A 25648-nucleotide genomic window follows, 5' to 3' on the forward strand; every position below is an offset into this window, starting at 1 on the left:
ACCAGGAGCCTCTTGACCCACAGTGCAGATGTGACTACAGGAGCCCAAGGGTGTGGTGCTTTCTCCCAGTCCTGAAAGAGAATGAAGACCCTGCCAGAACCAGAAAGGGTGTGACAGTGACTGTCCCAGGTGTGAACTGCAGGAGTCTTCTTCCTCTACTTATTCCAGTTCTTAAAAGTATTATAGAGAGACCAGAGGCACTTTTAATGGCTTTTCCCCTCCACAAACCCATACCCTGGATGTCTTAAGATGAGGGAAGGGAGTCTGGACAGACCTGCCTTGATCTTGACACCTCAGTTTGGGGCACTAACACCTAAGCAATTAGAACAATCATATGTCTCAAATGGCATGCCCAAGAGGGCACTGAAAAACCACAGAACACTGGACGAAAGGGACTGTGTTGTTGATTTGGCATGCACCCTTCTCATTCTAAATCCCTAAGAGACAAATAACCCACTCCAGCCCCCTCCACTGGGAGCTGCTGGAACATCAACTTCTCTACACTCCTGTCCTGGGTCTGCTGAGCATCCTTCTGCTCCTCCACCCCACCTCAGCCCTCACTGCTCTCAGACTTTGGCTCCAAAAGGACTATCTTGTCTTGGCTGTATCTATACTGTTTCCATGCAACATATCCTCTTCATCAGGGCAGGTCAGAAGTCCTAAGAAGTCCACACTGATGGGTCAGGGCAAGGCTCAGGCCCAAGAGAGGTGAACCTACTGGAGGACCAAGCAGACACTCTAGTTTGAGAATCAGATGTTCGTTGGTTGCCCCTAACGCCAGCTACTTGGAAGAACAAGAATTGTGAGTCTGCAGCCAATTGAGGACAAAGGGTAGACTAGAGATCCTGTTTTGAAACCAAATATTCCAGTAACACCCCCACCCCTTCCGCCCCCAACAGCTACTCAGAGATCTGCCCAGTGCTATAGGTAGCAGGAGGGGTGGGGCTCACCACACAAGATACTGCTGACCAGAGCAACATCTCGAGTAAGCAGCCAGCTAGCAGGGCGCAGAGGAGCAGCAGTGAGTTGCTCTCACACCTTGAGTGTTTACCACGTGTCACATACTGTTCAAGGCTCTCTGAGTCTTTTACTTAAACTTCATAATCATCAAAACCACAGAACAGGAACTATTTTTATTTTACAGATGGTAGAGAAATGTGAAGCGACTTGCTCAGGGTCACACAGTTTGCTAGCTGGGCTTTTGAGGCCCAGGCAGTGACTGCCATCTCCTTCGGAAAGGTTTGTGGGCTGCTTTGGTCCAGGGGGCCACCTCTTGTCATCCTAGGGCTCCAGAGGGTCCCCTCATCTCTTGGGTTACCTTCAGTGTGTCTCTGTGCCTTACAACTCAAAGCACCCTGAGGGAAAATTTCAAGGACAGCAGAAACTTTCCAGGCAGGGTCCCCTAGCCACCCCCAGGATCCTTGGCTCCGCAGCAACTACTCCCAAGGGTGCACATGCGTGGGATCCCTCTGACTGGGCTAGCATAGGGAGCTGGCAGGATGGGATGGAGGCTTTCTAAGACCAAGAAATATTTGTGCAGTGACTACACTTGGCATATGGGGGTGGGGTGCTGATACAATGAGCACTTTGGTACCCAAAGGGAGCTTGGGGGGGCGGCAGCTGAGAGTCCATTCATGCTTGTGCCTGCAGATGGAGACTATGCTGATGCACACCAGTGGAAGCCATGTCCTGGAAAGTGGGGGGTGGGATCTGGAAAGGTGGGAGGCCCCAAGTCTTGTTCTCAGATGCAAGCTGGCTCCTGTTGTCCGGGGAGGGCTGGTGTGAGCACAGGATCTGCAGCCTGGAGCCAAAGTCAGTTAACGCCTGGGACCTGGGGGCACCCCTACTTGACTTTCCGACATCTGGCGAGTTCAGTCAGCTTGGCAAAACCTTCCTCAGAAACAGGAAGTCTGGGCTCTTGCATCCCCATCTTTATTTTTTTGTGCCACTACTAGAGCTTGGACTTAGGACCTAGGTACTGTGCCTTAGCTTTCTGACTCAAGGCTGGTGGTCAAGGCATTGTCACTTGAGCCACAGCTCCACTTTTTTATTTTTGCCAGTCCTGGGGCTTGAACTCAGGGCCTGAGCACTGTCCCTGGCTTCCTTTTGCTCAAGGCTAGCACTCTACCACTTGAGCCACAGTGCCACTTCCGGCTTTTTATGTGGTGCTGAGGAATCAAACCCAGGGCTTCATGCATGCTAGGCAAGCACTCTACAACTAAGCCACATTCCCAGCCAACTTCTCAGCTTCTAGTGGTTAACTAGTCTCATGGACTTTCCTGCCTGGGGTGGCTTTGAACCTTGATTCTCAGATCTCAGCACAGGCAGGAGCCACCTGTGCTGGTTCTTTGCTTCTAAACCTTTCTCCCAGACACCAAAGTGTTCTCCCCTCTGTGGCCTTTAATCCTCTGAGGCCCATAAACAGGAAGGCTAGGGTGTGTGAGACCAGTAATTAGACACCAAATAGTCACTAAATTTGTATACAAAAAAAAAAAAAAAAAAGACAGCAAAAGAGCTGAACTTAAAAGCTCTGGGAAAAGCTTGGCTGGCAATGACCAGTGGTGAGAGGAGGTTGAGGACGCCCAGCTACCATGGGCCAGGGGGGCCTAGTCTTGATTCTAGGAAAAGATGCAGAGCATTGGTTTTCAAAGTACAGGGGCTAGAGCTCAGGGATGCAGATAAACCCTCAGAATTTGCATTAACAACAACAAAAAAGCTCCTAACCAGGTACTGGTGGCTCACACCTGTAACCCTAGCTAGTCGGGAGGCTGAGATCTGAGCACTTTAGTTTGAAGCCAGCCTGGCAGGAAAATCCATGAGACTTTTATCTCCAATAAACCAGGTGAAAATCCAGAAATGAAAGTTTAGCCTCAAGTAATAGAGACTTTCAGCCTTGAGTGAAAAAGCTAAGAGACAACACGCAGGCCCAATGGTAGCACAAAAATAAAATAAATAAAAAAGCTGTGTAAATGTTTATCATTTAAAAAACTTTTGGGGACAGGAGGTATGTCTCAAGTACAATGTCTGCTTAGCAAGCACAAGACCCCGAGTTCAAATTCCAGTAGCATTAAAAGAATTTTCTTTTTTTTTTGGTGCATGTTTCCTAATAGACGTAGTGTATGCCAGTATGAAGCGTCACCTCTCCAGATGTCTGCTGTAGGATTCTCAGCAGCCGGGTCTCATCCAGCTATGGTGTGGATCGACCCCCAACCCTGGTGAAGTTCCCTCACGGCTGACAGGGCCAGTCACTGCTATGCAGGATAGAGAGGCCTGTCCTGGCCTTCCATCTGGCCCCCTTTCAGCAGGAGACTCAGGCCCACTTGGCTAGAGGCCGTGCGGTGCCGTGCCTGGACCTCTTTGTTCCTCGTCTTTAGGCCTCAGCTCTGACCTCTGCATGTTCCCCAGCTGAGCGCCAGACCCTTATTCCTGGCCCAACCTGCCCCTTCCTCTTCCCACTGTTCTGCTTTCCACATGACCCCCCTCTCCAGAACCAGCTCCGGGTGGCTTCTCGGAGCTGAGGCTAAGTGGGAAGGATAAACACACTGCTTCAGGCACACTTCTTTATTCAGTCTGCAAAGCGACCGTTGGCAGCTCAGCTCAGCCCTGTGGCTACTGAGAGGGAATGTTTAAAGAACGCACTGGGTGCCATTCCTACCAAGATCTGACCACAAACACCTTTGGGCACCTCAAGGCTTGCTGACTCTTTTTTGAACAGAAAAAAATAGATCTCTATCAAATATATATAGACATACATATTATATATATATATATATATTTATATACACACATACACTTGGATAGAGACACTTCAACCAAGAGGCAAAGGATCCGTGTGCTCTGTGGTTCCTGTGGGTTTGGTACCGTGGCCAGGAGGCAGTAGCTATCGAGACAGCTGGGGACATGCAGTGTGGAGCAGTGTGGCATGAGCAGGGCTCCAGCAGCCTCTCCTGCATGGGAAGCTGCGGCCTGCCAAACCAGGGTGGCACTCACATCCCCCTCCCCACATCATAACCAATGTCAAATGCAAATGAGAGGCCTTGCGCAGCCCCTGACCCCTGCAGACAGGGCATGTCATGGACACTCAATGGAGGGGGCAGCCTTAGTCTCCGCAGGTCTCTAAGCACAGTCCCTGTGGGGACCCAAATGGCCAGTGAGGCTGGGGCTGCCCAAGGAAGCCGAGACGGAAAGTGAGCTGTGGATGAGAAATACTGGGACAGTCCTTGAGACCACCTCCACACCATTTGTCCCACAGCATCATAGGCAAAGGCCCGAGGGACCACACTGCCTCAGCCGTTAGAAATGGCTGGCTTGGAGCAGCACCTTACATTCCAAAGCTCATCCTGAGAGCCACTGGCTTAGGGCTCATGGGGACTACTCAGGCTGGGGTTCAGTGTGCCTGGCCAGGTACACAGTCCAAAGGCACATGGTGGTAGAAAGAAAGGAAGAAGACGTAGAACCCAAGTAACATCCTGAGATGGAGGGGCTATGGCGAGGTGCTATCTGCTGACTCAGCCTGAGAGGACCCCCGGGTCTGTGTTCTCTGTGCCTGCAGACTTGGCCTGGGACTGCCCTGGAACTGGGAAGCAGGGTTCTGGGAGCGACGGGGCTCCTGAACCACGAGGCTGCAGCATGGGTGGGAGGTGCTGAAGTACAGCCAGGAGGGTCCCCCCTGCCCGGTTCCCAGGAGCGTCCTGTCCCAACCACTCTGCAAAGTCACTTCAAGTTCAAGCCAGTCTGTCTCCCAAGGCAACAGGAAAAGCCTGGTGTAGCCAGAGGGCAAGGCGGGGATGCTCATGGAGTTCATCTCTGGCACAGAGCATGGAGAAGTTTGTCCAAAGCTAGGAAATGTGGGGATCCTGATGGAGGTGGGACTTGGGGGCCACAGTGCACAGACAAGGCAGGTAGGGGCCCTGAGGAAACATGGCCTCCGCCCCTCCCCAACAGCAGGCCTGGGAGCCAGAGATCTGCCTGGGATGTCAATCTTGCCCCCGGGGCCCAGCTGGCTCTGGAGGGACGGGGTGGGTGGGGCAAGGAGAAGCAGAGCTGAGGCCAACAGAAGTGTTCCCTAGAGATGTATTCTCCGGGGCTCTGCGCTTGAATGCTGCTGTCCCTCCCTGACCCCTGCTCCCCGCTGCCTTCTGGCTCCTGCCATCCCTTGTCCCCGCTGGGCTGCCCTCACTGCCCTCGTGCAGCTCAGAGCTCTCGGGGGATGATGGAGAAGGGGAGCACGGGGCTGCTGGACTCCAGCTCCAGTGCCGTGAGGAAGCAGTCGATGGCAGCCTCGTTCTGGCCCTGAGCCTGCAGAACCTCACCCAGGGCCTGCCATGCCTCGTGGCAGGTACTCTGTCTCTCTACAGCGTCTCGAAGAACCTTCTGGGCCAGGCTGTTGTGGCCCAGCTGACTCAGCATCAAACCCTGGAAACCAAGCACAGGACAGGGTTAGTGAGGGCATCCTAGCAAGGGGGGCCGGGGTGGGGGGAAGCAAGAGAAACCTGCTTGCTGGCCACCAGCAGAGAGGTTTGGGGTCTTGGGTGGGCACTGACAAGCACCCATGCTCCATAAAACCATACTAAACCTGTTTCTGCCCAGCCTTCCTGATGAGTTCCTGCAGAAGCTGTTCCTCGTAGCCCCAAGGGACAAGGCTTCCATCAGCACTTGGCTTTGAAGTGTCCTAGCTGGGAGATCACGGGCAAGTCACAGCCCTCTAGCGCTCAGCCTCTGCACATGGGAGTGTTACAGATCTCCCTCTAGAGCTTGCTGTGGAAACGAGCCAGGGGGTGGAGGGGAGTGGAGAGGACCTAGCAGGGGTGAGGTCCCAGGGAAGGGCTCCTGCTGCCCGCAGCTTGGAGCTGCCCCTCACCCTAGGGATGCTGGGAAGCGGAGGTATCCAGGCCTCAGCACTCATCCGGAGGGGAAGCCCTCTGTGGGAGGGAGGGCAGTGCCCTGCCTGCACCAATGCTTGCCGGACTCCCTGGGGGTGGCTGGTTCTGGGTCCCCAAGCACCCACCCCAGCCTGGCAGATGAGGGTCGTGGGAGGGAGTGACATGGCCAGGGGAAAAGGTAGTGGCTAGGTGAGAAAGTCAGATGGGCTCAGGGTTGAAAGGCCCTCAGGTCAGGAGCAGGCAGGAAGTATGACCCTGAAGTTTGGCTCAAGTTATTGTTGCCAGGGAGCTATAGGAAGTGACAGAAAATTTCAACAGAGGGGCTTGGAAGTGGAACAGGCACCTGTACACGCTGTACCCTCCTGCCCACATTGGGGAGGGAGCTGGGGGACAAGGGACTGAGGTAGGCCTCAGTTCCCAGAAAGGCTGCTTTTGTACCTTTTCCATCAATCTTTGTTCCAGCTTCAAAGGCAGAACAAGATGGCAGAGCAAGGGGCACTCCTCTTTTTCTAAGACAAGAGGTGAAGTTCTAGCAGTGACAACCAGGGCAGGCAGGGATAGGGGTGTAGGGACAGCCAGGGTGGGGGTGGGGAGCTGCCTTCTAGAGTCCCCTCTCTGCTGCCTGCCTACTGATGGCCATGTACATTTTTAGCTGGATCACTTTCCTCCTCTCTGAAATCCCAGAGTTAGGCCTTTGGTTACTATGGAGATGCACTAGGAAAGATACGCATGCCTGATTTCATAAAGTTCTCTAAGATCTTGGAACATGACCAATTAGGCAAGAGAAAGATGGCACTCAGGAAGCCTAGGAAAAGCTTTATCTCTAGAGGTGCTGGCTGGAGATCCTGTGGCTAGGGGGTGGAAGGGAAGAATTGTGTGCTCAGGGCAGTCTCACTTGACCTTGGGCATAGCCACACCCAAGGACCACAAGCAGCTGTGGAGAGGGAGTGGGGGAAGGGTAGAGCATTGGGCAGGGGCCTGAATGGCCAGATGCAAGCAGCGCTGAGTCAGGGCTGTCTGGGATCAGGGGCAATGTCTGCCGGGCCAGCAGGGCTCCAGGCCAAGCTATTCTGCCCACATGGCCTGAGCCAGACCCTGAACACATCACAGTGGAACAGGGCCCACAGGGAGGAGGGAACGAAGGCTGGCAGATGGCTGCCAGACACTGAAATTAAGCACCAAAAATGGAAGGTTTGAGGCCCGTGAGGGCTGCCCATAGGGAGCAACAGAGGACAGAGGCGGGCCGGCAGGGCCTCAAGAGAGGGCTGGCCTAGAGTGGCCTCTTCACTCTGAGCTTGTTTTATGGAGCTTCCTTGCATATGACACTTTTTTGGAAGCAAGACTTCCACTTCTGAGACTAAGTTTGAAAGCCCCTGATCCTGTGGGTGTTTGGGAAGGGTCCAGATGTATATGCAGGCTGAACTCTTGTGTGTGACTATCTATGTGGAAGGTTTGCAGTGACCCCCTGAGCATGCCTAGAAAGTGGGAAAAGGCTGGCTTTGGCAGCCAGGATTGAAATGCCAGCTCTGCCCCTGGTAAGTACTGCAGTGATTCTACGAGTGTGGACTTGAAAAGGTATAGCCATGGCCATGGGGAAGAGACAGCAAACAGCAGTGTCTTCAGGATAAGCTAGAGGTCTTTGGGAATGGGGAGAACTGTGGGCTTTTTGGTGGGGTTGGATCAAATCCCCCTAACTCCAAGGTGCTGACCTTAGAGTCTGAAAGGAGACACCAGGCCAGGCTCAGGTCAGGCTGGGGCCCAGAGGCTAAGGCCTGTAACAGTATCTGCGGCCACCTGCCCCTGACACCAGCAGCCTTCATGTTTGGTAGCAACTCGGAGCTGTTTGCTGCCTGACAACTGGGTAGGCCCCAACCCTAAAGATGCAAGGTCTCACCTGCTCTGCCCTCAGTCTGGTACTGTACCACAGGCCAGCACCACAATCCCAGCACCCCACCTGCTGGGAGAACAGGTCTCTAGGGATATGGCAAGAACATAGACCTGGTGTCTCAGTTCCATTCCAAGGTCTCTGCTGAATCCTTCTCGTCGTTCATCTGCTTCGGAGAGGCTCTCAGGTTTAGACCCTCCCTTTGGCTGTCTACCCACAGGGATCAGGTAGCTGTGTGCCAGCTGACGATGGCCAGAGCCCTGCACCTAAGCTGATCCTAGCCTCGGACACAGTTTTTGGGAGGGATAAGGCTATGAGGGACGTACTCGGAAATTCCCACCTTCTTCCTCTCGTGGCTCTTTCTCTGGATCCCAGGGCAGGGGCACTTGGCCCCATTCATTGGTCTAGAACCTTCTTTGAAGATGGCAGCCCTTTGCCCACACAACTACCTAGTTTCACTTGGCTACTGGGAGGCTATTGTGCTTGATCTGTCCTGTACCTCGGGCTGAGAAGAATAGGGCCTCTCTGCCTCTTGCCTGCTCTTGTGTTCTCCACAAGGCAGTAGTTCATTGTTTCCTGGACATGGCCTACACATGCTCACCTGGGATGCTAAGGAGCATACTCAGCATGCCCTGCCTCTGAGGGGCAGTGAGGTGGGCAGCCTGCCTGAGACTCCCTGTCAGGAGCAAGTTCTCCGTGAGGTATGGGGTGTGGTGATGGCTCCAGCCGAGGTGGGGAGGAAGGGTCCAGCTGTCTTTTTCTACACTTGCTACAGCTCTCACACCCCATTAGTTCAGCACCTCCCACTGTTCCCCAGAGGAAAGGGACAGCAGGAACACCGTTTGGGAGTGCTGTCCTGGGAAGCAGCTGTGGGCCAGGCTGACCGCCTCCCCACCCCTGCCCTCAAGTATTTATAGAAGTTATTTTGGGAATTTTCTTTCTGAGCTCAAGGCACATTCCTGGGATTCTGCAACAGTCCTTCCAGCTGGGAAGTAGGGAATCAGCTGGAGTCCCTGTTTAAGGCCACCAGCACCAGTCCAGCTCTGCCCCAGGCTCTTCCAGGTGTGTCAACCTCAACCTGTCCAACCGGACTGGGGACTGGCCCTTCACATCACACACCCTCCTGGGGCAGGGCTGCTGTAAGGACAAGGACACGAGGCCAAGTCCTACTTCTCTGTTGGGAGAAAAGGCACAAATCTTTCCAGACCCACCAGACAGCTGGCTGACATGCAAACCCCAGGATTCCTTGGAGCTTTCAAAGAGGGTCTTCCTGAGAAGGCTGTCACTCACTGGGAGCTCAGCTTGGCTGGGGTCTATCAGCATAGCAGGTGGCTGTGCTCCACGATGCCAACATTGTGTCAGTCCCTAGCTCTTACTGTGTCCTTGAGAAGCCAGATGTCTGAGACCAAAGTGGCCTCCTAGGCCAGACTAGGGATGTCTATCTTCGCAAGAGCAAGGTTGGGCTGAGAGGCCAAAGCATTGCTTGACTAACAGGTGCTCACATATAGGGACTCAAGCAGAGAGTGCCATCCTAAACTTTGTCTCTTTGGTATCAGAGTTATTTTGACTGAAAAGCAGACACAACAAAATCCTTCTGCCCTCCCTCTATCTTCCTAAAAGCAAGTAAATGTACAAAGTCTCCTCCTCCCTGTATACCAGGGAGGACAGAGGTTGATCACAGGAGACAACTTTAGATTCATATTATGGGCCAAGGAAGGCTCTATAGGCATCTATATAGCAAATCACTAGCTAGCTCTTGTCCACCATTGTGTCCACTTAATGGCCATCCCACAATCTGAGGCCCCTACAGACTCAAGGCCTATTTCCTTCATCTCGTTACTTTTCTAAAATTGTACTGTCCTGTTACAGATGCTGCTTTAGAGGGAGTTCTGACCCCCCACTGTGACACTCATTTCCCATGTGCACATGAGATACACACGTCACTAGGCTGCTTTGGTTTTCCTCATTGGACCTTTTTTTTGGTCAGTCCTGGGGCTTGGACTCAGGGCCTGAGCATTGTCCCTGGCTTCTTTTTGCTCAAGGCTAGCACTCTGCCACTTGAGCCACAGTGCCACTTCTGGCCTTTTTTATATATGTGGTGCTGAGGAATCGAACCCAGGGCTTCATGTATAGGAGGCAAGCACTCTTGTCACTAGGCCATGTTCCCAGCCCTGGACCTTTGTTATGGAGACCTGGCCAAAAATCCGTAAAAGTAGAAGGAAAATTAGTTTTTCTTCCCTACTGTGGGAAACAGAGTCAAGCTCACTATTTATTCCATGGCGTGCTCTAACCTCAGCCTGGTGAGTAACCCGCTGGGATCTTCGCACTGTGTTCAAATGACAGCAAAGGACCAGCCTCGTGGGAGGGCTCTCAGTGACCCGCCATCTGTGCGTATGTCACTTGCCTGGGCTCTCTGGCTTGCCTAGCATCTCTCTCCTGTTGAAGGTGCTAAGGGAGAGTGGGGGGTAGCAGGGCAGGGCTTCCTGGGGTCCCTTCCTGGAGAAGTCTATGGGCTGTTGTTTTTGGAGCTGATACATTTTCCCCCTTTTTATTTTTAAAACAGTTATTATAAAGGGATTACAGTTGCTTAGGCCAGGTAAACAGCACATTTCTTTTTGGAGCCTTTAGAATCTTTTTAAAGAGGAACATCTCAACCAGGGACAATTCTGCTCATTTCAGGAAGGACCCGATGTGTGTGTGTGTGTGTGTGTGTGTGTGTGTGTGTGTGTACTGCGATCCTCATATGTGTGTGTGTGTGTGTGTGTGTGTGTGTACTGCGATCCTCAAATCTCAGCCTACTGAGTAGATAGGATTACAGGCGTGAGCCACTAGTACCCAGCTCAAGATCCTCTCCTTCTTGACTAGATTCTTCTGCCAGTATGCTAAGTCCTAGACATAACTAAGGGGAGTTGGAGTTGCTTGGATAAAGGGCCAAGGTCGAAAAGCACTTTCAGGACCTACTCCTGTGTGATCTGAGTTCTGTGCAAAGAGCATGCCTCTGTATGTACTTGCTGATCTTCTGAAGGTCTCTAAGCACTGTGACTGGTATAGGCAGCAGCCTGCTGTGGAGCAGGGCTTGATGGACCATCTCCTCTAGAAGCTTCTGTGGACATAGTGGAAACTCATTCCAGAACAGAACTGCCAAGGAGGGGAGTCTTCCTGTCTGGAAAAGCCTAAGCAATGCCCAGTGTGTAACTAGAACCAGAAAAATCTCTCCCGCTGCAGTCAGGGCAGCAGAGTAGGGTGAGCAGAAAACCTGTTTATAGGCCAAAGTTTATAGTCTTAGAAGTGTCTGAAGCCTGGCTCCTTAAAGCCAAGCCTTCTACTGGCAATAGGCTTTCTTCAGCCTCCTGGAGTCTGCCAGTCCCACCCTATAGGCTGTAGAGCCAAATGTGGCACCAAGAAAGCACACTAGGAATAAATATCTCTACCTTCTTCCCAGACTCCAGAGAGGATCACCCAGGACTTCAGAGGGTTGAGACTGGATGCTCTTCCAGCACAGGCATAATGGTGGTTGGGATCCCCAGGAAGGAGCAACTCTTCTTCTCCATGTGCCTATCAGAGGCTATGTGCTTATAACGCTAGAAACCTGTCTTAGCAATGACTCCACAATGGGGGCAGTTTGCCACTATGTTCCTTTCTCTGAATAATTCTCTAAAGATGCACTAAGGGCCAGACTGAGACAACTGATGTGTCTCTCACTCTCTACTATTTTCAAAATGAATTTTTTGCATTCACATCAAGCTGTCTGACTAGTTGATGGCTTTTTTTTTTTGTCATGTTTAAGAGGATTCTAAGATTGCATCTTTCTATTCACAGTGCTGTGATTGATTAGCAATGTCTGTCAGTGGAGAGACAGTAGTGTGCGTGTGATGTCTCTTGCTTTCTTGTCTACTGCAGACTTCCAGATGCATATCTCATTTGATTAAAACAACACTATGGTCTAGGAACACTGAAGATTATTACATTTTCAAAAGGAGAGACAAAGGAGCATGGAAGTTAAATCTTTGCTGAAGTCACCCAAGAAAATCACTGCCAGAGCCAGGATTAGATCCCAGATACATTGAATACTAGGCCAGTTAAGGGAAGACACACAGACTGGGGAACACTTGAGATGAACATGCCAAAATGTTCACATATCTTTGGGAAAATATGTTTAGTAAATCCTCCCTAGGACTGCAATTTGTTATTCTTTATGCATATGTGTGGGATGCTGGCAGGAACAAACCATGTAGAAAGGGAGTGAGCTGCCCACGCAGAAGCTGACTGCCCCTCTGGTTGCTGGTAACTTTAAAAGTGGGCAGACCTGGCACTGACTTGTTCCAATTTCATCAAATCAGCAAGGCACCCCAGGAAGAAAAAAGGGACCATTTCAGTAACATCTGCAGGAGCCACTCTGGACACCTATTCAGTTACCATGGAAACACACTGTTGGAAACTGCTTCCATTTCAAGAAAACAGCTACAAACAGTAATAAGCATAAATGAAAAATGGTACACTTTTACTTCAAAACTATACTTGTTATTGGATTTTCCCAGGTTTCAGGGGCTGAGAGGCAGGCTCATATCCTGGAACTGAGTGAAAGGCTGACATTTCTGCCTGGCTGCAGGCCTAATGCCAGTCCACATCCTCCCTCCTGCTTCCATAATGAGTTTCTGGATGAGATCTCTGGCAAGGTATTTATCAGAGATGCTAATGTTTGAACTGCCAGAGAAAGAAGGATGTGTCTTGCAAAAAAAAAAAAAAAAAAAAACAACAACCCTCAAACATTTGCTGAATCCACACAGGAACACAAAGAGTGGGGCGTGACGGTCATGGGATGGGTTTTCTTCAGCTAAGTCTCAACATTCACACAGTCCTAACCCAGCAGAAACCAGGCAGTAGGAATAATAGCCTAAGCTGGGAATCTCTGTTTTACTCTATTTTCAAAGACTCTTGGGGTTGGAAAAGACCTTACAAAGACAATTTGGTTCAGTCCCTTTCCCAAATCAGGTTTCCGTTTCCTTGGCAACATCCTTACTAATATTAGTGAGTATGTCTGGGCTCTTCTAAGAGTTGTAACTTGAAATCCATCTCAGTACTGGGACTATTCAGCCAGCTGGAGCCATTCTCCTGATTCTTCTGTGTTCTCCATGTGACAGATTTCAATGATACCCTAATGGCTGGGGCTCATCAAAGGGAGGCAGAATCTAGATCAAGGCAGGGGAAGGACTTGCCAAAATAGGTCCCTAAATGATCTTCCAAAAGTCACTGGTGCAGAGCTGGGGGTATGGTGTTGCTCAAGTGGTAGAGTACTTGCTTGGCACAAGGCTCTAGATCACTGCATTTGTCCTGCTACTGCTCTCTGCAGGTAGCTAAGAGGCAGATAGAAAAGGTTATCTCTAGGGTCTACTGTACAACCTGCTAAATAATAATAAAACTGCTGGCTGCCTGTAATCCTAGCTACTCAGGAGGGTGAGATCTGAGGATCACAGTTCAAAGCCAGCACCCGCAAGAAAAGCCTCTATGAATTTTTTTTTTTTCCAGTCCTGGGTTTTGGACTCAGGGCCTGAGCACTGTCCCAGGCTTCTTTTTGCTCAAGTCTAGCACTCTGCCACTTGAGCCACAGCCCCACTTCTGGCCATTTTCTATATATGTGGTGCTGGGGAATCAAACCCAGGGTTTCATGTATACGAGGCGAGCACTCTTGCCACTAGGTCATATTCCCAGCCTCCATGAGATTCTTATCTCTAATTAACTACTCAAAAACTGGAAGTGGTTCTGTGGCTCATGTAGTAGAGTGCTATCCTCGAGCAAAAGAGCTCAGGGATAGTGCCTAGGTCCTGAGTCCAAGCCGCAGGACTGACCAAAAAAAAAAAAAAAGTTGCGGGGCTGGGAATGTGGCTTAGTGGTAAAGTGCTTGCCTAGCATGCATGAAACCCTGGGTTTGACTCCTTAGTACCACATAGAAAAAGCTGGAAGTGGTGCTGTGGCTCAAGAGGTAGAATGAATATTAGCCTTGAGCAAAAAGAAGCCAAGACTGGGGGCGGGGGGAAGCTGAGCCACAGGATCTCTACTAGATCCATATGTAAAATCAAGTTCAGAGAAGGTAGATGCTTGCCTATCATCACCCAGATGGAGAGCAGCAAGGCCAGGATGAGAACATCAGCATCCTATTTCCCAGCCTCCAAATCTTGCTCCAGGGAAGTCTCTGTGACTTGAGCACTCAAGTTCTGAGTTCATTCCCAAGGACAAGGGGCTGCTGGATACTTTTGCCATTCTCAAAATATGCTTACATCAGGTCTGACCTGATCCACCAAAAAGCATTCCTGAGTCTCATCAAGAAGAGAGAGATCCCCTCAAAGGGAGAGAGCCCTAATCAGGAAGGGTCTGAGAACACCTGGAAGGAACTGCCTAGAGTCTGGATTAGCTTCCAGAGCAAGAATGCAAGGAGTAACAATGAAATCTCTGTGGGGCTAAAATACTTTACAGAAAGTTATGGCAAAAAGAAGTCACCCAAAATACCAACCAACCTTTTTACATTTTCTGTCAATGTAGTTCTTAACGGGAGGGGAACAACCTGTACCAACAAGGCAGACGGCTGCCTCTCCAGAGAGCAGAGAGGAAGTTGTCTCCCCTAATCTCATGGAACAGAAGTGGCCAGGTGCTGGCATGTGGCACGGGGCTATGAGGGGGGTGAAGGATCTGAGGAGTCAGTAGAGTAAGCAGGATGGGAAGGCTGACTCACCAGGCTGTACATGATGCGTACTCCTTCAGGGTTCACCGTGAGCGCTTCCTTGTACAGCTGCTTGGCCTCTTCCAAGCTGCCTTTCACCTCGGCCAGCCGGCCCCGCATGTAGAGCACTGAATGAGAAGTGGGGAAGAGGCCTGCCGCCTCCTGGATGCAAAAACCTGCTTCCTTGAGGTGTTTCTGCTCCACGAATAGCTCAGCTGTAAACCAGAGGCCCAGTGGAAGTGTGAGCAGTGGGAAGTCAGAGGTGGTAGCCTCATCCTGTACTGCTAAAGATGGGCAAGTGGACCCTATCCCAAGTTATGGCTCAGGACAAACTTGCTTTGGGGTGCAGGGTAATGTGTCCTGAGCACCTCCTCTGTGGCAGGCACTGTGCTGGGTGCAAAATCCAGACTACCTCAGTTGATGCTTGCAGAACAAGTACTTTCATGACCCACTGATAGATAGGAAGCTGAGTGCAAGGAGGTTAGGGCACTTGTCCACAGGGAAAGTATGTGATAAAGCTAGTGTTTGTCAGGCTGTGTGATTTCAGAGCCTGGTAGGGGTGACACACGTGGTATCTCCTGGAGCTGAGCACTTGCTCAGAGGTCTCTGACTTGTGTTCTAGTGTCCTTTCACTAGATCATGGCTATCTGGGCAGAGGGGGGTGGAGCAGTTGGGGCAGCTCGACTGAGATCTCTCAGCCTTGAGTGGGAAGATGGCTGAAGGGCAAGAAGAGGAGGGAGAAAAGAGGCTGGGGGATACATGGTGTGGGACAGCCCTGAGTGAAAACTAAATGGTAACAGGGACAAAGGCCATTACTAGCATTTGCAAAACATTTTCTGTCATTAAACCTCTGACTAGTCTTGGAGGGGGGCAGGTACATTTCCTCTGTTAGAAGGGGCAACTTGAGGGCTGGTTTTCCCAGGAGCCCCTTGGCCTCCCTCCAAAGCTGACACATACATTTTTGGCTAGCAGGTAGGTAGGCCCAGATCTGCCTCAAAAGAGATCAGTGGGGAAAGGAGTAGTTTCTCCCCTGCCTCCTGGCCAGCCCACAGAAATGCACATTTCAGCCCCCACCCCCCAGGCGCACACCCACAGCAGGCGCTTTTAGAAATGCTGCTTGTCGGCCCCCAGCCCACTCTGCCTTCCTTTCAAAGCAGCCTCCGGGCTCAGCTGCCCCTCCTGGAGCCGGTGCCCATGCGGAAGTCACAGAAGGATGGCAACACAGATGGGGAGCGAGGGAGGCCAGAAGAATGTGGCTTGCAACTGTGCCAAGAGCTTTTCCTAGCAAGGGCTGAGAGCTGAGGTTACATCAGTTCAGATCGTGTCTGGGATGGGGTAGATAACAGACATTACCAATGAAAACTTGTAGAGAGAGGGGGACAAACAGAAGCCAGTCATCCCCTCTGCTTGCCTTGATAAGCAGTGAAAGGAAGGAAGGCTAAAGCCTTGATCGCAGTCCACGGCACTGGGGGTCCTTAGCAAGAACACTGCCTGAGGTTCACCGTGCAATCCAAGTAGCTTGCTACATCTAAAAGTTGCACAGAGGGCTTTTGGAGCAAAGGTATGGTTTTTCTTATGGTGATGAGCTTTGGGAGAGACCTGAGAATTAAACACAGAAGAGCCAGGTTCCCGTATGGTGGGAGAGATGGACACACGATCTTGTTCCTAGAGACAGGCTGGCATGGAGGCTCCCAAGGCAGACAGTACAGGCAGGCGATGCCAAGGATGAGGGCTTTGAGTCCAGAGCCTTACAGCGGGGGTGGAGGTGGGGGGGTTAAGGATGGACCAGCGATCAGGGATTTGCATATTTCAGCTTTAGCTCTTCTCTTGAGCAGCTGCTGAGGGCTCTGAACAGGTTGCCTTCATACCTGAGTATCTATGTATTTACTGCATATCTACTGGGCACCAGCTGTTTGCCTGGCTCCTCTGGAAAGGATAAAAACAAGTGGAAATGGTGGCAGCTGAATGACCAAACCGCCCAAGAGACCCAGGGCAGTGAGGTGACAACTGGCATTTCTGGATGTTACAGGTACTCAGAGGACAGGCTAGTGATGCTGGTGTGGTTGAGGTCGTCCTGGAGGATGTGTTTGAGTTGGCAGAGAGGAAAATGGAGGAAGGACCAGAATACACAGTGGCAGAAACCCCAAGGGTCGCAGGAGGCGAGGGGAGGGGCAGAGGGCAGTGTGAAGTATGTAGTGTGAGTGTTGGGGTTAGGGCTGTTCCTGCATCAGGCCTGTGGTCATATCCTTTAGGAAAGGAGCTCAGCTGGTCAAGGGCTCACGGGTCAGGCTTTCTCTATGTCTAGAATTTGCCCAGCAGTCCCACCCAGTCTGGGTTCAACCTAGCCCTGGCATGGCTCATTAAACTGTTTACAACTTGTTACTCTGCCTCCCAAGCCTTCGGGAGGCTATCCCTGGTCCCTGCCTTGGGGATTTCTCATGGTGTGTGCACATCAACAGATTTCAATTAGAGTGAGTGCTGGAGCCCTGGGCTTTCTAAGGCTCTGGGCCCTGCTGAGGGGCTACATGCTAGGGAAGCTGCCCTGAAAAACAGGTAGGCTGCTCCGCTTGGATGGGCTTCACCACCACTTAGGCAGCAAAGTTGATGACACAAAACAGAGCCAGAGAAGCATGGGTCTTGCCACATTGCAGACAGCCCTCACAGGTCCTGCCTCCAGGATGGTAGCTTTTGACCTGCAAGCAGACCTACATGTCTGCAGTGTACCCCGCCTGTCTAGCATCAGTGTCCTTGGGCAAATGCTCCCTGTTCCTGTTTGTTATTTTACCAAACATGGTTCTCCCAGCCAGCCAGCTGGGGCTGCAGCAGGAGCCCTATGGCATGGTGCTCACCATCTCCTGGATCCTTTCTCTCCTATCCTTGCTTGCCAGACCACACCAATGGCTCCCCTACATGAGCTCTCCTGCTCCTTGATTTGCCTTGTCTAGGTCATCTCCCTAGCAAGCAGAGCCTTGCTTCTTCCTGAGTGACAAAGGGCCCTTTAATCCCCCTTGGCTCCTTTACTCTCTTTCTCCTCTCTCAGTGCCCTCTCTGCCTACTTCCTTCCCTCTTGCCTGTCTCTGATTTTCTTCCTCTTTGCTGCTCTTTCTCTTCCCACCCCCTTCTTCCCTTTGTGCTTTCTCTCTTCAGGCTACAAATGGAAAACATCTGTTCCCTGGAGCTTTGCAAGAGTCCCTTTTATTATTTTTCTGAGACATACTGGTCTAACCCTGCACCCAAAGCTGGTTACAGTCTTCTGCTGTTCTTGCCAAAGCAATGGCTTGCTGCCCTAGACTGGGGGCTGCGCTCACTCTCCAGTGCAAGGCAAGAGGGCCTTGCCCTCAGACTGGCTCTGTGCCAAGAAGCAGTCCTCCCAGCAAGAGCTCAGGATTTTTAAAGAGCTTCCCCAGGTGAGGTGTTTCTTCACAGACACCTTGCCTCAGGACCTCAAAAAAGCAAAAGAAGCCTTGCCAGCTTGCAAGAGCACTAAGAAGCCCCTGGGGCAGGGAAGAACATAGCTTAGGCCCTCAAGTCCACCTTGGATGCCCTTGACTGCTCCTACTGGGGAGTAGGAGCAGTTTTTCTGATTCCAGTGGAAATAAGCAGCCCTCCCAGTGGAGCACACACTCAGGACATATGGACACTCAAGAGTAAAGGAGAGGGAAGGGTGACAAGAGGACAAAGAGAAATAAAGAAGAGTCAGAGGCCTAGGATGGAGAAAGACTAGAGTCCCAGAGAACCCAAAGGTGGCACAAATGCCCCTCCAGCCCTGGGGCTCAGAGAATACAAGAGGTGACATGAGGTCTACTTCCTGTCCTGAGAGGGGCTGACTAGGGAGACTGGGAGGGGGAAGGAGGTCCTCAAAGGCAAGAGGGAGTGAGCAGGGTAGGGTTCTAGAAAAGAGGGGAGAACCAAGGAAGACAAAGGAAAGAATGAAGAGCAAAGAGTGAGTGAATAGGAAAGACAGTACAGAACCAGGGGAAGAGCTTGCTACTCTGACTGTAATTTTATAGTAAGCATCAGCCGGTGTGGCCCACAGCTGGCTTGCACTAGTACCCTGGCTCTTTATGTGCCCTAGCTGCAGGTGTAAGCCACTCCAGCCATTAGTGGGGGAAAGGGGTGCTGAGGATATGTGCTTTACCTAGTCATGTGGGGCAGTTTAGGGAGAAGTGATGGTGGCGTTGGTGATTTGGTCTTGGTAGCTTGTCATCCAACAGGTGCATGGTAGATGCTGGTGATGGTGGCAGTGGAAGGGTGAGGTAGTAGGAGGAACTTATAGGGATGTTAAACTGCCTCAGAGTCCTCACATGCTCACAGCAATGCTCATCTATTTGTCTCTTCTAAGATCCCCTGGTTTCTAACAAGGTACATGGACCTCAGAATAATGGCACCTGCTAGAGTCCTTTGCAGTTGAAGCAAAACTCCATTAATGGAGTTTTGGTCAATGGATGATGAAGGAAAGTAATGTATGCAAATTCCAGGTATATCCTGGTAAGGAGAGGCACCTTCCTCCTCTTGTCTGTATTTAACTTATGACTTGAATCGTGAATGTGGCAAGGAGCCAACTTGGACCACATGGACAAAAGTAGCACTTGCAGAAGAGCAGAGTTATCTGTCATCTAGTCAAGACTATTACCTCTGAATTGTTGAAGAAATAACCATCCCCTGTGGGTAAGCCACTGTGACTGTGGATCTTCCACCTGCCTCCAGATCTATCTCCTAATATTGCACTGCCCAGCCTTTACCTGGGGCTATATTCTCAGTGTTCTCTGTGGAGTGACATCTAGGATAACATCCCAAGAAGAAAATGCTAATGTGAGACTTAGTAAAGGGTGTGTGTTTATACTGACATGGCTGAGTCTGGGCTTTAGGAAGGCTTCTCACCTTCCTTCTCACCAGCACATTCCAATACCCCTGTATAAAGCAATATAACCCAGAAATGCAAGCAGGCAATGATGTGCAAAACCAGTGCAAAACCAAGGCAAAGTGGTAAAAGCCAAGACATTGGGAGCTGAGCTCACTGTTGTTAGTAAGGCACTCCTTGGAGCTCCTAAGGACCCCAGCATGGGGGCAGCTTTCTACCCCAGACACTCTGTTCTGAATACATACATTTTCTTTTGCCCCAGTCCAGTTTGGCACCATATCTTAGAGGAAGGCAGGGGAATCTTTGATAGGAAGAGGCCTGGTTTATTATTATTCTGTATTCTTCAACATTCCTCTTCCTACTGAAGATCCAACAAACTGACTGTGGAGCCATTTTCCTCACCCCCTCCCCATCCCTAGCATCCTAAGGGACCCTGAGATGCCAAATGGGGCAATATCTGCATCATTACAGTGCCCCATATGTAGCCTTTCTGTGAATCCTGGTCCAATTTTTTCCCCACATTCACATCTGATGATGGAAAGAGTGGAGGCGTGCTGCATACTAATGTGTCCATATGTAGAAAACACACCAGGAAACCCTAGCTTCTCAGCTAATGAGCACATTCTAATGCTGACTTGCTAACTCCTCCATGCCTGTCTCTGTAACTGATCATCTTCCTTCAATTGGGGACTGTAGCCCACCCCTGTGGTGGGAAAGGAGCAGGACAAAGGTGAGTAGAACATACAGGAGGTGGTGCCCTTGGGCCTGGGGCATCTTGGGACGTCCCTTGGACAACTCTAGACTGGCTGGCCTGGTACAGGTTTACGGTTTCTCTTGGTTTCTTGGTCTTCTGCTGCCATTTTGTTTTACTCTGGCATGTCATTTCTGGCTTGGATTATCTCCCTTTTCACTCGACTCTAACTCACACTATTACCAAGTCAAGTTGCCAAACACTTTCTAATGAGTCACTTCCTGGCATTCCTAAGCCAAGCACATGGACACTCAGTTCTCTACTGTGACTGTGATGGGCGTGACAGAAGCCAAGTACATGTCTGAGCACGTGCTACATGCTACACTAACTGCTTCACACATGCACTCATTTCAGATCACAGTTGGACAGTCTGGAGCTGGCAGTGAGACCAAGTCTGGATGAGATTGAAGCCTAGGATCCCAGAAGCCAGACACTCAGTAGCCTGTGTATACTCCCTAGTATCAATGGTGCCAGCTAGTGATCGAAAGGGATGCCACCTGGATGGCAGTGTCCAACACCAGCCTTCTGGCCTATCCATCTGTGTGGCCTCTCAATCTCAAATCCTGTCACATTTGTATTGCCACCAAAAACCTATCCTATGTGGAGAAGCAGGTGATCTCCCGACTAGGCAGAGAAAGAAACAAGACAAATGGAGGAAGCCAGGGGCTGAAGATCCTGGAGCATCCATAGGCCTGGTGGCACTCTGCCTGGGAGACTAGGTCCTGGCACCTAGCCTCTCAAGTAGAAACCCCACCCCACACTCCAGGATGGTGTGGCGAAGATGGAAAAAGGGCAGGTGAGTTGGAAATCAGCTAGACATATAACTCCAGGTTCCCAATCTCAGAGTACAAGCCTGTGTGTCCACTTGGAGTCCCAGGGTGGTTTCAGTTAGATAGGTGGATGTCACTGGGACACAGCTCCCCAGCTGGGGCCGGAAACACTCACCAGCCTGTAGCCAGATCTGTTCCAGTGTCGTCCACAGCTGCATGGGGCCCTGTTTCAGGACTGAGGAAGGCATGGTCAACTCCGACATGGCCTCCTCCAACCGTGAGGCTGCAATGGATGATGCCCGCTGAGAGCCTGCAGAGCAAGAGGGCAGGGGACTGAACAGCCAAGTCAGGGTGCCATGCATGACAGGCTCAGAAGCAGCTCCTTGGAGACAACAGAGCACCTGAGGCAGAGCAGGGCAGGGTAACTGGGACTGACAGCCAGAGAACAGCTCACAGATCACTAGGAAAGTCCCACTGTCTACTACCCACCAAAGCTGGGGAAATACGAATAATCAGGCACAAATTCAGGCCCTCAGACTCTCTCCCAAAGGAAAACAATCATAAATGGCAGGAAAATCACTCATTTGATGCCTGCTTGTAACTGAAAACAACAGAAGTGACCTGAATCTTCAATAATAGGGACTGATTAAAATAAGTAAGGGTATAATGATCATATTCTCCTCACAGTAACAAAGTACATGTGGAAAATGTTAAGTGTAGCTACTGATGTGAAAAAAATGTTTCCACTATACAGTCAGGAGAAAAATAGAATTTACAAAATAATATGGTCACATTTGTATAAAAATAAATGTGGCGTGCCGGATAACAAGGTCATTTACTAAGATCTGGTAAAACATTAGGATGCTTTTTTTCTTTCCTCCTGCTCTTTTCACAAGTGGACATTAAAGTTTGAAACAGAAAAATGAGGGATCCTTGGGCAATGGCTCAAGTCTAACTCATACCATCAGAGAATCTGTCCTGTGGCAGTGCTGGGTGGTATGAGTCCCTGCTCAAGGTATAAGCTGTTGACATTTACAATTCCCATGCAGGTGAAATGCCAGCACTTGCTTTCTGAGGCATTAAGGCAACTTCAGTTTATGAAACAGGCATATGATAAGTCCTAAAGAATTCTGTGTGACTTTAATTGCAAGGGAGCAACCCTCAACCCTCTCCTTCTCAGGGTCAGTAGAGCTCTACACTGTACTCCTCATCACTCTTGGGATGCACCTCTCCAGTCAGGAGCTGGGTCTGGCTATTGAAACACACTCCATCACTTGACAATGAAACTGAAATTCAGCTCAGGTACACAGAAGTGAAAGAAAGGAGCAAGCTGGGAGCTGGTGGCTCATGTCTCAGAAGGCTGAGGTCTGAGGATCTTGGTTCAAATCCAGCCCAGGCAGTTAAAGTCTGTGAGACTCTTATCTCCAATTAACCACCAGAAAACTGGAAGTGGAGCTGTTGCTCAGGTGGCAGAATGCTAGTCTTGAGCTGAAGAACTCAGGGACCAGTGCCCAGGCCTAGAGTTCAAGACTCATGATTGAAAAAAAAAAAAAAAAGAGCAATTGCATGAAACCTCTCCACTCACACACAACTAGTTCTTGCAGTTTTGAGGAAGGTGTTCTGCTTTAATCAAGTCCATAGCTTAGACATATATGTTTTAAGTTCCTGAACCCATTTGAATTTCAGAAGCCGTGGGTCTGAGAATGAATTCTGTCTAGTAGAGTCAGCCTTGAGCTTAGGAGATGAAGGGTTCAGCCCATTTCTTTCCATTAGACTTCTCACTGGCCTCTGGCTTTGGCTTAAGAGGAAGCAGTCTCTGTATCTTTTTACCCTCGTCTCCTTTTTCTTACCCTGCCTGGGAGATAGGATCCCCTTCTTGCCCACTCCAGCTGCCTACCGTCCATCCCTGGGCAGCAGTCAGCCATACCCAGGGTAAAGATCAGCCCTGAAAGATGTGAGGGTAGGTCCCTTCCACCAAGGCTCCTGAGCAGGAGGGTCAAGGAGCAATGGTGGGTTTGCCAGGCTGGTGGGATGCTGTCCTCTATCTGTGCTCTCAGGCTGGGACGGTGAGCTGCGGCCCTGCACAGCTTCCTGCGAAGCCCACGCTTACCAGAGTCTGCATCATGAGCATCAGGCAGGGTCAGATGCATGCCACTCTGTTTCTTCATTATGAGGCCCTCACTGATGCTGCCATCCTTTTCCAGGCCTCTGGAAAATAAAGGAGGGCAGGTCTTGGTAAGGCAAAGGGATGGTATTTGTGGGGCTAGCATGGGAGGATGAGGAAGTCTCACTGCAGCAGGCTCTGGGGTAAACATTTAGGTCCCAGAATCAGAGCCAAGTCAGGACAACAGCAAAGAACTGAGATAGAGGAACAGACAGATCAGCATGAGTCTAGCATCACATAGGCATAGAAACCCCTCAGACTGTTTATTCCCCTCCTCTAAGGCTGGTGAGGTCAGAAGGTCCTCAAGGTTGGGGTGAGGTTTTTTCCACATCTGGTCAACTTCATAATGTCTAGCAGAGCACCAGGTCTAGCAGAGCACCAGGCCCAAACCAAGGTCAGCGGACTGGCTTTCTTGGAAAGCCTGGTCTTTGCAGGGCCCTAGACGTGCCACAGCCAGAGTTCAGAATGGAGGACCTAATGCCACTCCCTGTCATGGGGACACCCTTCCTCAGGTTACCAGGGTGGCTCCAAAGGAGGCAAAACAGGTATGGGTAGCAGACAAACATGTATGATTTATCTTGCTTGTCCCCCACCAATTCTCCAGGTCTCTGCAGCTCCCACGCTACTGGCGGGGAGGGGGGGGCTTTATCTTTTTGCAAATTGGGAGATGGGAAGAGCCAGGAAGGAATCACACAGCTGCTGAAACTTACTTCCCACTGAAAAGAAGACCCATGACTTGATATGAGGGCTGAGGAAACTCAGAGGAGTGGAAATGGGAAGGATGGGCCAGAAAATGTCTTTCCTCTCAGGGGCATCAAGATGATTCCACAAAAAAATGTTAGGGAAGGAAAGAGCTGGTGGCTCACACCTGTAATCTTCCATACTTAGGAGGCCAAGACCTGGATCTTGGTTTGAAAAAACAGAGTGGGTAGAAAAATCCATGAGACTCCATTACCAATTAACCAAGAGGTTAAGTCAGGCAGGAGGTGTGACTCTATGGTAGAGTAAACAAGCAAACAAGCCCTCAAGGGCATGAAGCCCTGGGTTCAAGCCCCATTACTGACATTAAAAAAAATGTATCTTGGCCATCCTAACTCAGGGGCCACAACTTGGCCTGTGAATGAGCAGCCATCTTAGTGGGCCCAGACATAATCTCCACCAAAGCCCAGGGGCTTAGGAGTTGGTTCCGTTCTCTCACCCCCTTCCCAGTGCTAGGAGGCATCAGACTGAGAAGCCAATGAGCCATACACACCAGGTTTAAATCATGGGACCAACTCTTCTCAACTACCTGACCTTTCTTACTGACCTTTGAAAATATCCAGCTGTTCTGAAATTGAGATAGCCTGGGCCAGTGCCTAGCATGGTGCTGGCTTCCTACCCAGGTTCCTAATCTGCAGGAACAGCTTTGGGTGCCATTTTCTCTCCCATCCTGTGCAGGGACCTCTCCTACGGCATCAGAAACATCTTGTCTTGGGCGAACTACTTGCCACATGGTTTTAGGACAACAGGCAGCATGCTTCCTACCTTGAAGAACCTTACACCCAGATGGGAGATGAGATAGTCCAAGCTGAGCAAGTAGCAAAGACCCGTATGAGAGGGGTGAGTGGAGGCAGCCGAGGCTGGGTGTGGTTGGTGGCTCCATGAAGGAGGCCTAGGGTGTGATGAGAACATCAAGTCAATGACACAGAATGGGCAGAGGAGAGCAAGGGACTGAGCCAGCAAGTTTAGTGGGAGGCAGGGCCAGCTGAGTAGGTGGGTTAAGGCTATGGAGTATGGTCTCAATCCTTGCCTGCTCCAAACTAGATTTCATGAGCTTTGGTTTGATTGATTTTTGTTATGTAGCCCAACCTGGCCTCAAACTCCTGATCCTCCTTGCTTCTGCCAGGACTACAGGCTTGTGCTACATATGTCGTGTTTGGTTTCTAATCTGTGACACCAGGTTCAGAGAAGAATCTACTCTGTCTCCTGAGAAAGCCAAAGAGCTGGGTCTAGGCTTGTAAAACAAGTAAGAGCCTGGCAGAGCCCTGCCCTGGGAAGTTCCCAGGAGAGGTACCCAGGAGCCTTCAGCCGAGAAGGGTTCCATCAGACTCTTAGGTCAGAGATGAAATGTGTGAGTGGTGATTTGAAGAGGCCTAAAGGCAAACCCCACTGCTCCAGCCCCTGGGAGAGCACCAGACAGCTAGCCCTGCATCCAATTGCTCTAAGGGGAGGCACAGCCCAGGCCTTAACTGAGTTAAGGCTGATGCCTGCAGGGACCTCATGCGAGACTGGCCACCTGGATGAGCAATCAGCCATCCAAATAAAGATACCAATACAGAACAGCCAATTCTAGGTCAGCTTCTCTGTAGGAGGAGGGCTAGGCTATATACCTGCTCTAACTTACACAGCAGTGAGCAGGAGAGGGAGGGACATCTGAACACAGGTCCTCTTACACCAGAGACTGCCCTCCAGCTCTCATCACTCAGCTGCCAAGCAGCATCCAATCCCTTCACCCCACCAATACTGGTCTTGCCTTGCTCTGTATATCTTCCAGACTGCAAGGCCTGCAAAGAGAAGACCGACTCTGCTCATGATTTTTTTTTTTTTTTTAACTCAGGGGCCTTCTCTATAAATTTCACCA

The 25648-nt window shown here is 50.6% G+C and overlaps 1 protein-coding gene across 2 annotated transcripts in view; it reads right to left on the bottom strand.

Moving 5' to 3' along the window:
• Positions 1–3546: 3546 nt before the first annotated feature.
• Ttc7a (tetratricopeptide repeat domain 7A) overlaps positions 3547–25648 on the bottom strand; it is a 111110-nt gene continuing 89008 nt past the window's right edge. For both annotated transcript variants that reach the window (XM_048352979.1, XM_048352980.1), the window contains exons 17-20: positions 22975–23072; positions 21040–21174; positions 14495–14697; positions 3547–5415 (exon numbers count right to left, since the gene is read on the bottom strand). In XM_048352979.1, coding sequence (XP_048208936.1) covers positions 5194–5415; positions 14495–14697; positions 21040–21174; positions 22975–23072 — 658 coding nt within the window. In that variant the 3' untranslated portion in view covers positions 3547–5193. The remainder of the gene's footprint in view (positions 5416–14494; positions 14698–21039; positions 21175–22974; positions 23073–25648) is intronic.

The sequence above is a fragment of the Perognathus longimembris genome, chromosome 8 (assembly GCF_023159225.1).
Source record: "Perognathus longimembris pacificus isolate PPM17 chromosome 8, ASM2315922v1, whole genome shotgun sequence".
In the NCBI taxonomy this organism is placed as follows: Eukaryota; Metazoa; Chordata; class Mammalia; order Rodentia; family Heteromyidae; genus Perognathus; species Perognathus longimembris.